We start from the raw sequence: 12785 nt of genomic DNA, 5'->3' as shown, positions 1-12785 counted from the left end.
AACATCAGAAGTTATGCATGCATATATTGCCTGATACATTTATAAAAAAAATGCATATTATCATCATTTGCCTGAAGGTATTTTAAAGATTAATTACAGCTGCCAAATAAATGTAATAGAGTAAAACGTAAGCTGCTGTACTGTAAGTATTATTGATCATTTGCCTGAAGGTATTTTAAAGATTAATTACAGCTGCCAAATAAATGTAATAGAGTAATACAGCTGCTGTACTGTAAGTATATAGTACAATAATAATCAGGCTATTTATTGAACTATTTTTCATACATTTTATTTTAGTTCATGATGGTGTTGCACTGGATGCACACAGTGTTAAAACTGTTTTACTCTGTCAAAAAAAAAAAATAGGAATGTATTTGTATGTGCTTTCATTTGGTTAATAATAATAATAATGGATTTTATTTATATAGCACACTTTAAAATACAAAGAAATCTCAAGGTGCTGCACAGGGTAGAACAATCACAATAATCAAATATAATAATAAAACACTAAAAACAAAAAATAAAATAAAAATTTAAATTAATTAATTAATTTAATCATAATGAAATCTAAGAATATCTATTAAAACCGAACAACCACCCAAACACAAGCAATCCAAATTATCAAGACCCTAGGGGAAGGCAGAGAGGAACAGGTGAGTTTTAAGACTTGATTTAAAAGCGGTGAGGGAGTCTAAGGCCCTGATCTTCTCCGGGAGCTCATTCCACAGGCGTGGCCCCAGTTAACACATAACCAGGCTTCTTACATAGTCTCTCAATAATGAAGCCTCTGTGTTGTCTCTTTACCAAATAGCCTGAAGTGATAGAGATAGCCTAAATCTAACATCTCAGCATCACAAGACGCCAACTCTGCCTAGTACAAGAAATTCCCTTCTAACACTATAATCCTATCAATGATCATAACATGTGATAGGTTAGTTAACCTTTAATGACTTTGTTTCAACCTCTTGTATGTTTTGTAATGTATGTCTTTGTTTGAGGGAGGCGTAGCACAAGTTAAAGATGTCACAACCGGAGAGGACAGAGCAGGTAAACGCTGAAACAGCATGAGATTGGGAATTATTAAGAGAGATAGTGAGAGATAAACAGTAGGTTGGACAGTGTTATCCAGTCTAGTCAAACAGAAATCAAGACACAGTAGCCGGTTCAATAGCACATGACCTCCTGTGTGCGTGTCAGAAAATGTGTGTACTGCTGCACCAGATAACAAGGTTGCTGTAAGTGCTACTTTAGCGTTTCGTTTGTTTTTCTTTACTTCTTTTCTATCGTCTAAAAAATGTCAAAGGGAATGAGAATGCAAGACCAGACATCCCGTTCTTGATTCTGTTGAGGATTTATGGTTTTACAGCTCAAGGTAAGGATTGAAGGTAGGTTCTCACTTTGGTGAACAGACCTGATTTTCAGGTTTTCAAGGCGCAAATTAGGATTTTGAAAAACATCAGGGAAACTTGCTCCGGGCTTTAAAGACACTGTCTGTAATCAAAGTGTAAACAAATGGGTATCCTTACAGCCAGAGCTCAAAGCACATGATTCAAAAACTGCTATGAGTCCTGAGGGCTCTTTCAATACTTCAAAACTCTACTGAAGATTTGAATGTTTAACAATACGGCTGAAAACTTGTTATAAATGTTTGACTTATATTTGCCCTTAATCTGAAAGTTGAACGTTAAACTGAAACCCTTACTTTTCGTTTATAAGTTCAACTATTCAATTGTATGTAAATATATCTGGAATTTGTGTACTCAAAAACTTATTTTCAAACTATTCTTCACCATCTCATTTCCCCTTTGACAATCTATTGGGAGCAGTTTTTATACTCTCTTAATGTGTGATTGTTTGAATTTAAGTGAAGCCCCTCTGCCAAGAAGGAGGTCTTGTTTTTATTTAAAAAAGAGGGATGTGTCTGTTTAAGAAAGAGAGGGAGAGAGTAAGAAAGGAAGGGAGGGGGCGGAAAAGAGAGAGAGAGAAAAAGAGGGACAGAGAGGGAGAAGGTGGGGGTTGATGAGATCATTTTCTGGGCCTGGATGAATCAGCTTTTTTGTCAGTAAAGAGAAAAAGAAAGAGAGAGAGAGAGAGAGAATTCAGCACTGTTAATCGACAAGAACAACTGGCCACAGTAAATGAGAAGTACTTTAAGATGCCAGCTGTAGGTTTCCCAGAGGGATCATTTAGAGGGCTGTGAATTAAAAAAAAACACAAACATGAGCCTTGATTACTGTATCTCATCAACAACATTGTCAAGTGAGACAACTTCTAATGTACAAAGCTGTGAGCTGTTGATCGGTGTGTTTTAATCAGCTATTTATAATGAGGAACAAGTTTCTCAGTAACTCTAAGTGTTAAATAGAAATACAGCAAAGGATGCGACATACTTGCACCAGATTAGTTTGACAGAATTCAACAGGCAGGACTATCTAGTGGTAACCCACTAGGTGTATGAAATAAAGCATCGTAGGAGGATAGTTTTAATAGCCATATGTCTACCAGATGTAAAAAATGTAATATGCCAAAGATGCACATCTGTGATTAATAACCTAATTCAACTTGATTGCCTTCCAGAGAACACTTCTAAATAAAGAAAAACACAGCAATAAGGCCAAAGCCTAAATGCAGTTAAAATTGGACACTTTTGAGTAAAGTTTGAAAAAATTAGGATTACGAAAAAGGTAAGAAAACAAAACATGTTCATTTTTCTCTGTTTTAGAGTTGATACAAGCATCAAATCAGCTGTGTGCATCATGTCTTTGGTTGTGTGTGTATACAATAGTTTTGCTGTGATTGGAACATTAGGTCATGGAAAGCTTTTTTTGTTAAGACTGTGACCTAAATCTTAAGGGTAAAATTTAATTAAATCAGTCATAAGAAAAGCCTTGAGGGACTGTATGCTACAGTTTTTTCTCAGGTCAGTCCATTCAGTCTTTTGTGTAAACACGTAGGTGTCATTAATGCAAAGGCCCAGAAACCAGGCCCATCCTGTACCGTCCACATCAGAACTGCTTCTGTCAAGTTTCAGCTCAAACGGCTCCAGCTATTGGCAACCAAAGAAACAGAACTATTTAGCCCTGCAGATGTGCTCCATCTACAGACAAGAAAGGTACAGTAGAAGAATAAAAATCAACAAAGCTCAGCATTAATGGGGGTCTTAAATGTAAGATAATCAATGCACCAAAAAAATATTAATATCCTTAAGTGCAATAAGGATGGCAATAACAAATATAGAAATTATTTTCTTAAGTTACTCAATATAGGCAAGCCTATAGTCTTTTTTGTCTCCCCTTTTCTTGAGGCACCCTTAGATGATTCCTATATTTAGGCCTCTAGTGATATAGATGAGCTTTCATTCTTCTAAACGTTATCACTGATCTGAGTGGAATATGATATATATATATAAATGATTAACAAATCTAAATCCTCATTGGTGGTGGAATAAGTCTTGACCAAGTCACGTGGCACACATGACTGCTTTCATAATCTTTACAGATCGTAAAAACATCAATACGTGACTTATGAATATGCAACTTCTCTACAGTATCTATAATTCCAAGACACTGCATTAATAAATAGGTTAAATATTTCCCTGCATGACTTCACTTTGTAAAGTTTATTAGCTCACAACTCAAAAACATCAAATCAGTAAAATTTTATTTCCCAAATATGTCATCATACAATTGCTAGTTATGGGAAAGGGGAAGCAGTTATGTTAACGAATGAAAAAAAACATTTTACAACACTGTCAAATCTAATCGGCACATTTTAAAAAAAGCAACAAAAAAAAAAAACAACATGCACAATACAAGATAACATAAACATGGGTAAACTATATAACTAAATAAAAAATGGAAACAGGAGTTGAATGAAACTGCACAGGATATTTGAAAGCAGCTCTATAACCATTGGAGTATGGAATCATAAATTAAAAATTCTCATCTTAAAAATCAAATTCCACAACAGGAACAGTCAACAAGTTCTTCAATAGGGTCGCTCTCTGCGCTCCTGGCGATGGTCCCTAAGAAAGAACAGAAAAGTAGTAAGTGACATATTTACATAACAATCCTTGAAGTCCTCTCTGAGAAAGAGCAAGAAAACATTACAGGAAGTCTTACCTCATGTCCATCTTTCCACCTGGTGGGCCCATTCCTCTTCCACCTCTGCCCCCCATTCGGTCCATGGGTGGTCCTCCACGCCCGGCTCCACGGAAACCTCCCCTATCCATTCCACCACGTCCTCTGAATCCACCACGGTCGCCCCCCCAACCTCCACGGAAACCTCCGGGACCACCTGGGCCCCCAGCCCCCGCTGGCCCACCGCGGTCCATGCCTCTGCCTCCACGCATCCCCATTCCACCTCGGCCTCTGTCACCACCAGGGGGGAAGGGAGGACCACCGCCTAACCCTTCTGGTTTGGGGGCTTTGCACTGGTTACACTCCATCCTCCAGGCAAAGTTCTGGTTGCCACAACCCCTATGGACACAAGCAATTAAATACATTATAAACCAATCTTTGAATCGAAGAAGGCTCCCAAAATAGACACAGCACTATGAAGTAATACGTACGGGTTAGGACACTCCCAGTCCCCAGCCCTCTGCTGCATGTTGCCTCCTGTGGGTCCACCTCTGCCCATTCCACGAGGACCACCACGTGGGACGAACCCACCACGGTCACCTCCACGGCCCATCATGCCTGATAAGATAATGACAAAAATGTTTTAAATCACGTGTATTCCTATCATTTTTCTGTTGTCTCCAGCAACTAGGATCAGTTGACTGCCAGTTTTTTTTTTATTGCCAGACAGTTTTGATATGCTACAGCAGGGGTCATTAATAGGCAGACCATGTCCAGACCCAGACCTCCATCTATAATGGATACATAATTTAGAATTATTAAATTTTGACGGAGGATTTTTATTTTAAAAAGGCACCACATTTCTAGCCTTTACGACACTTTCAGCAGTCCAGGAAACACACTGATCAATTACATCCGTTGTAAATCATCTCACGTGATGCTTTCTATGATGAACATCGATTTACTTATTAGTTTGTATAATTTATAATTCATCCAGTTCAATTTTATAAACTGACTATTATTATAACTACTATTAATAGTGTTGGGACATTGTGATGTTCCTGACCTTTGCATAAAGACATTTTCTGTAACTGGACCTCGTTAAATATTAATCAAATATCCCAAAGTAATCTCAATTCAGGGTTCAACTGTTTGTGCAAGTTTTTCATCTGAAGCCTCCCACGACCCATCATGCCATCTCGCATGGGCATGCCACCCCTCATTCCACCCATCATGGGTTTTTGCGTGTTCCATCGACAGTGCAAGTCAAACACTAACAAATTCCGCTGCTATTTACCTCCACGACCCATCATGCCATCTCGCATGGGCATGCCACCCCTCATTCCACCCATCATGGGTTTGCGTCGTGCCATCGACACCTTGAGCCTTCGGCCTTGGAACTCCTTTCCTACAATTCAAGACAAAAACAATTCACAATCTATACTACTTGAAGTTATATGATCAGTAAAGATTTATACATCAGGTATTCTGTTCAGGCCTGATGTGCACAGCCAATAAAATGTACCATCGAAATGCTCCACAGCTGCTTTGGCACAGATTGGCTCCTCGTAGGAAAGGGTGGCATCTCCTTTGGGCTTTCCTGAGTCCTTGTCTGTGTATATGTTGATGGCAGGCTGGCCAAGTCTGCGGTTAATCTGGACACAAAGAAAAGTAAACACATTTAGTTCCCACATTAGATATGCGGATGCCAATATTTAAAGTGAAGAGCTATTCTTACCCTGATTGGGCCAACATGTTTGAAGAATTCAGCCATTTCCTCCAGGTTAGCCTTCTCAGTCAATCCTGTGATGTAGATCGTGCTGTTCTCAGAGTCATCCTGCTCCTCGGGACGTCCTGCAACAAATACAGACAAAAAAAAAAAATGTAAATGCACAGTAAAACCTGTAAGTCGCTTTGGATAAAAGCGTCTGCTAAATGACTGTAATGTAATGTAAAACAATCTTCCCTAATATCACTTCATGAACAGTATTCTGCAGATGAGGGAGTAATAAGGGGTCTAATCAAGTGACTCACCCATTTCACGCTCATCGCTGTTCGGTCCTGTAGTCCATCATTTGAGGGGGAGAGAAACAGATTGAGAAAAGTCAGTGTGTGAAACTAAAGTTAAGTGTACAACACCTGAACAGTACTACAGACGATAACCCAGACACTCCCTTATAGATGCTGCCGGCCATACTGGGAAGTTGAAAATGGCACCTTATGGTACACAACAATTCCCACATGTGATATATTGTATTGAAAATAGAACACCTCAGACCCTTTGGTAAAATAACTGTGTGTCATTCAAAAAGCCTCAAAGACCAGTAAGAAATCCTCAAAAAAAAAACCTGGAATCTGCTCATGAGATTTGTTTAAAAGCAGTAACACACATTTGAGTGGAAAATGTTTCTTTACCTTCTCAAAAACTCATTGTCAAACCATAAGCAGTGACTGAATTATACCAAGTACCCCAGAGAAAATGGTCTCAGGCATTGAAAAGAAAAATCCAATATTTTCAGATATGTTCGTGTAAATAAATTTTGCATACCACAAAGTAAGACACAGCAATACTCGAAGCATATTTGCTCAAAAAAGTTTAAGGCTTTGAAAAGGACTAACCAGTGTAATACTCGTTAACTTACCACCAGGCTTACTGAAGCCACCTCTGTCTCCAGCGCTGCTATGGGGAATAAATGGAGATATGAAGGCGACTTCCCTTTTACAGCCACTTCCATGGCTCGAGCAAAGTGGCTTGATTGAGGGAGTAATCAAAACATTCTAACTAGCCGAACAGCAGCTAAGAAAATCCCCCAATCTATAAAAACACAATTGACTTGAGGGGATAAAAGTATTAATTATGTGCCATTCCTTAGCTAGCCCAGTACAACTTCAGTGACAGTTTTGAGTAGTGGATACATTTGTGCAAGATTATATTAATGAATAACAGTTTCACAGCTTTTGAAAATGTGACAAAACCCAATAATTGTACACAAGTAGAAAATATTTCAGATGCATTGATGGCATAGTTGTACCTAGAAACAAGCCAGCACCCAAATAAAATTTGTTTAAACAAAAAGGTTACAGCTGCCTCGGATATGAACAAATGTTAATAATAAACAATGCATCTGAAATTTAACAAGATGAGGTGATAACATTCACCAGGTAAAAAAAACAAAAACAATTATACAATTGTCAAAGACAAAACACCAAAATTATATTTTTTAACAGTGTTTATGTTAAATCAAATACAAAGATGTTCATGTTAATTAAAATACCCATCATGCTCATAAAAACCACCATCCTCAGTTGTTGAAAAAAGGCAGACCCCGAATCTTTGATTTAGCTCCCTCCTGCTGCTTAAGCTGGCGGCTCTGCACTGAGTACAGATACTTTTTAGAGAATAGATGGGTTTAAATGGCTCTCACTGTTACCTGCACGGTATAAATGTGACAAAGCATGTTAAAAAGTGATCAAAAGAATGTGATCAAACATTTGTATTCCAAACCACAAAAACAATTTCAAACATTTCAAAATGACAAAATGTGCCCACTTCCCCCCCAGAACACACACATACCTGTGCAAAGCTAAAAATTACACTAAAGTTAAAAATTCAACTATAAAAAGACCTTTGCTAAGTCTGAACATTTATTTAGTTTTTGTTCCTACTTATGCAATTTGTTAATGCTTTCTTATTTAACTCTATTTTGGCAACGCTGCACAGTTACTTGCTTGATTTGAGTGCTGTATCATATAAAAATCTATGCCTAAAACTGTGTGTGTGTATATGTATGTATGTATATGTGTATTTGCTGCACCAAAACCGGAAGAAAGAAGTCATGCAGAACTCTATTATTTTAAAATGTTTAGACTGGTGTACCAGAAAGGTACATACAAAAGTTCTTTAAAGAAGGAACGTACCCTTCGAGACCAAGAGTTGGAAAAAAGGCTCTTTCCCAAAACCAATCTTAAATGTAAACCCGTCAAGTCAAAGATCTATATTGTGGGATGCCTCTGTGGTATAAAAGAAACCAAATAGTAATTTTTCAGATTTTAGTTTTACAGCCGTGATAACCAACCTTAACCAAAACAATGTAAAGTGCAACCCTTGTTCACCTCCACAGCCGTCCTTTCTTTTGGTAACCCTTTAAATTCCTCATCAGGGCAGCTGACTGTCAGTTCAACTGATTTGGGGCCGGGGTCAAACCATGTTTGGCTCCACATTATAGAAAACTATGTGCGTTAACATGGGACAACCTGCTCCAATCTGCACCAAGATCAAAGTTGATTGGTATTTCAATGAGGGTACCAGAGTAAATGTGTCATGGACCTGCTCAATTGAGGTCTAATTCCACTATCGGGAGGGATACACACCTACATAAAATACAAAAAAGTGTAATACACCTGAATGGCAGTTGTTGTAGTAAAGCTGAGGTTGGACAGGATCCCACTAGACCAAAACCCATTGACCGAATGCTCCTAAAATATGGTTATAATGAACAAATACACTGGGGTTCCCCATGTCTTCTATCACTAGACATGTTTTTATCCCTCCAACTATGTCAAGGTGTGACACCACAAAACACTGAAAGTACATTTCTGGCAAATGCCAATGTGTGTTAGAATATTAAGACTGATTTTTTATAAAATTTGCTCTAAATATTTTGATCATACTGCAAGTTAACAGTTTACCAATTCTTGTTTTTCTCTTTTAGCTTGGGTTGATATTGACAACAACAAACTAGTTTTAAAAGATTTGAGAACTTGGCATCAAGTGATAAATGCTGGTCATCTTTCCTGACCAACGTCTGCTACAAGCAGAACATTGACTCAAACTTGAGTAGTTCATTGTTTTCTATGTCTCTAGTTGTAGTTGTATTACTATGGTCTTGCAGTACCATTAGCATATCTGCTATGTGTGCGCTGACATTTTTTCATTTTTCTTTTACTTCATTGATCAGTCAAATGAGGACAAATACGTATTGCCAGTGACAGCCTCGTAAAACCCAACCATAAACTGATACCATTGAATGTATCCGCAAGTAAAAAGAGAGAAACATTATCAAGAGGAAATATATTGACCCAAATAAAGCACTCGAAATGAGTTTTTGGAATTGCAGCAGAATGTACTGCATGAGACCTGTGTCTAATTACAAAGGTTATGTCGTAAGGTCTTCTAGGACTCAATTCATTTTAGTCAAGTATTTCCAGAATCACAATAATTGAGGAAAAGAAATCTGCATGATTTATCCAACCGCTAATTGCATTATAGTATTTATAAGCGGGTCACTCGAAAGCGAATTATGCACCTAGGTAGGAGACTGGGTTTAAAGGGTAATGATCGAGAGTGTTTGAACCTTCCTTAAGAAAAACCATCATAAGTTTGATAATGTGTATGTATGATATTATTGCAATAAGATTCTATCACATTACCTGACCAATCATTAAGTATTGTCAGTTATCCCAAAAAGTTTTGATATCACTCATAATCAAATTATGTTCTAGGATTTAACCTAAATGTTTCTGCACAGGTCTCTGATCAAAATCAACTTTGAATAAAAAAGGACAAACCATTATCTTACCTTTGGCAAAATTAGAGGCAGGGCTGAGAGAAACTAGATAAGAGAAACTACAATGGATGCCGATGCTGGCATAGACTACATCTTCAATCATGGGACCTCAGGCTTTAAAGGGGAAACCCCATAATGTATCTGCATTAATGCTGATAAATCGAGATCGTCTCATATTATAAAGAGAAAAAGTGGAATACATTTTTGGAATGGTACTTTGGGTTATCCGAACTGTTTCCGGTGACCCTCGTCTCAGCCCTGCCCCAAGTGGCCACAGGACCTGTAGAGTAAAAAATACATGTGAGGTTGAGTGCTAAGGAAAGACACTTACCCCATGCCACGACCCATGCCTCCACGGCCACGGTGCATCATTCCACCGCGATCAAAGCCGTCCCTTCCAGGGCCCCTGCTTTCCCCTGATCCTGGGTACCTTGAAGACTCAGAGCCGGAGTAACCAGAACCTCCACCCTGGCCATCCTGACGGTAATTATCTACATAGCAGGAGCACAAATGTTTTCCAGGGACATTCATATGAACTGTATCATTGAAGCTTAGAAGCAGCCATCAGGTCAGCTTACTGTAATGGCTGGACTGGTTGTAACTAGGAGGTCCACCTTGCTGACTGTACTGGTTGGCTGGAGGCTGACCATAGGAACCAGAAGCCGAAGGAGGGTAAGCAGGAGGAGCCTGTTGCTGCTGCTGGGCCGGCTGCTGGTACCCCTGCTGCTGACCGTAGCTAGCCTGCTGGGCCTGGTAGCCAGATTGTTGTTGGCCATACGCTGCTGGCTGGGAGTAGCTACTTTGGTTGTAACTGGCAGGCTGGCTGCTAGCATTGTAACTGATAAGAGTCAAACAAAGAGAGCATTGAGTGAAATGATGAGTATGTCCTTGTTGAATTCACTTATTTGGTTTCAAGCTGAGCGGTACATACCTCTGTGGTGCAGTAGGAGCAGCCTGCTGGCCATAACCAGGGTAGGCCGACTGGGCAGTATACCCTGGCTGAGAGCCGTAAGACTGGGAGGCAGCTGGAGCTGCTGCAGCAGGAGTACTGTCATAACCACTGGCTCCATAAGCTTGGGTTGACTGGGAGTATGTATTAGTGGTAGACTGGGCAGCAGGATAACCAGCTGTGGGAAAACAAGTGGTCAAAAAAACAAAGCTCAGAGAATGTCTGAAATAACATTATGATCAATTAGACTTTAAGGGTACTCTTTCAAACAAACACTCTAGGCTGCAGACAAACATGGTGTTCAATTCTAAACATTAGAATTAAATGTCCGTATGCATTGAACATCAGATGTGTCCCATATTTGCTTTCGGCTCATTTTCTTCCATCTAATCCTGGCCATTACATTTAGTTCCAAGTAGAACTACATAACATTAGTGCAATGCTCCTGCTTAAATAACCGACCTGCTGCTGGCTGGGCATATGAAGATCCATACTGTTGCTGCTGCTGAGTGTAGCTTCCAGCGGCAGGTGTTGTCTGAGTGTAACTGCCGTCGGCAGCAGCAGGTTGGGCATATGATCCATAATTTTGTGTACCATAGCTCTGCTGAAAAAAAAAAAAAAAAGGGCATGTTTAGCTGCTAGTAAGAAGAAACATCAATCAACTTTAACATTAAGACTTTAGTCTAGACTGTCTACACTTTTCATGCAGAGATACAACATTTAAAAGGTTATTGATCATTACCACATTAATTTACACTCTTTAACCATTACAAGCAATGTGTGCTGTAGTTTATATTCATATATATAAAAAAATAAAAAAATTAACAAGTTCAGTCTTTACAATAACCCATGAAGTTAAAATTACACATTACAATAAATCCCTCGCCCAATAACAACAGTCAGGGTAAAATACATTGCAACAGTCGCTTTCCATACCATTTTAGAGCTCACCTGTGCAGACTGCCCATAGCTCTGCGAGGGCTGAGCAGCATAAGCTGCATACCTGTAAGAAACAAACAGAAACGTAGTCGTGTTATTAGTCTCCCTTAAACCTACAGTAACACTGAGCACTATTCATAAACCATTTAATACGCATACACACTCTCACATATATTAAAGCATGTCATATCTTACCCTTGCTGAGCTGTGGTCTGACTGTAGGTGCTGTAATCTGCTAAAGAGAAGAAGAGACACGTCTGTTAGCTCATCACCGAGCATTCAGGAAAAACCGTATTTGCGCGCCAGTAGCGATGCTAACGCTAGCAGCATGCTAACGCTAGCTACACGCTACACCGTTGTTAGGACGCCATTCATCGAGCAGGGCGGTGCTTCAAACCCCCACAAAGGCGTACAGCAATTATCGGCTAGCGCATTAAAACATATTGGGGATGAATTAGGTAATCTGGCGTCCATTATCTACTACAGTACGCGGAGATAGAAAACCCACCCAGTTGAAAAATACCTCCGCGGCTCGATAAGCCAACACAGCTAGCTAGGCCTTGCGCCTCACATTAGCGCTGCCTTACGCTACACGATACGTGACGTTATACGATCCGAAAAATGAAGCATGTCGGCGAAATCTCTTTTTACAATAAACCAAACAACATAGGTGCTTAAGTTAAATAACAGAACAATATGCAGAACATTTCACAGTTCTCTACTCACCCGGAGCCGACGCCATTTTAGTGTGCCTGTAGAAGACGACTGGACGAGTCTGGCTGCTGGAGGAATGTAATGCTCTTAGCCGGAAACACAACTCTCGCGATATGTACGAACCATCGCGGGAACAGCGATAGATAGTTCTATTTGAGCAAGCTTTTGAATGCAACGCTTTAACATGTAACGGGGTATTTTGACAGTGTTGTGTTGATTAGTGAAGTCTTTAAATTGTTTTTTCTGTCTGACCAATAGTCATACGACCAGAGATATTTAATTTACTATCAAATAAATCAGAGAAAAACAGCAAATCCTCAATTTTAAGGGGCTGGATCCAGATAATTCCTGATATTTTTGATAAAGGACATAAAAGCTAAATCGATTATCAAAATTGTTGTCAATTTATTATCGTTTCACCACTTGTTGTTATATAATTCACAAGCCAAGCCTTTGCAGTTTGAATTTGGCAGTTTTCTATGCAAACTTGTGGCGGTGAGTCCAAAAGGTGGCAGCAAATCGCCCACCTCTAGTTTA

General features: G+C 39.3%; 1 protein-coding gene across 6 annotated transcripts; it reads right to left on the bottom strand.

Moving 5' to 3' along the window:
• Positions 1-3643: 3643 nt before the first annotated feature.
• On the bottom strand, positions 3644-12335 carry ewsr1b (EWS RNA-binding protein 1b). 6 transcript variants are annotated; one of them, XM_054610715.1, is made up of 15 exons: positions 12261-12335; positions 11730-11769; positions 11532-11598; positions 11058-11199; positions 10578-10773; positions 10225-10484; positions 9978-10137; positions 6722-6759; positions 6114-6140; positions 5818-5933; positions 5605-5734; positions 5377-5487; positions 4571-4697; positions 4122-4478; positions 3644-4024 (listed from the first exon to the last, which is right to left on the bottom strand). In XM_054610715.1, the coding sequence occupies exons 1-15, from the start codon at positions 12274-12276 to the stop codon at positions 3988-3990; spliced, it is 1824 nt and encodes a 607-aa protein (XP_054466690.1). In that variant the 5' UTR covers positions 12277-12335; the 3' UTR covers positions 3644-3987. The 6 variants fall into 6 exon arrangements, with proteins under 6 accessions (XP_054466690.1, XP_054466685.1, XP_054466689.1 ...); XM_054610710.1 differs by having other exon boundaries at positions 11058-11196; positions 12261-12331; XM_054610714.1 differs by having other exon boundaries at positions 11058-11196; positions 11547-11598; positions 12261-12331.
• Positions 12336-12785: the final 450 nt, after the last annotated feature.

This window comes from Anoplopoma fimbria, chromosome 13, assembly GCF_027596085.1.
Source record: "Anoplopoma fimbria isolate UVic2021 breed Golden Eagle Sablefish chromosome 13, Afim_UVic_2022, whole genome shotgun sequence".
Lineage (NCBI taxonomy): Eukaryota > Metazoa > Chordata > Actinopteri > Perciformes > Anoplopomatidae > Anoplopoma > Anoplopoma fimbria.
The sequence above is the reverse complement of the archived record's forward strand: the minus strand, read 5'-3'. Positions and strand labels throughout refer to the sequence as shown.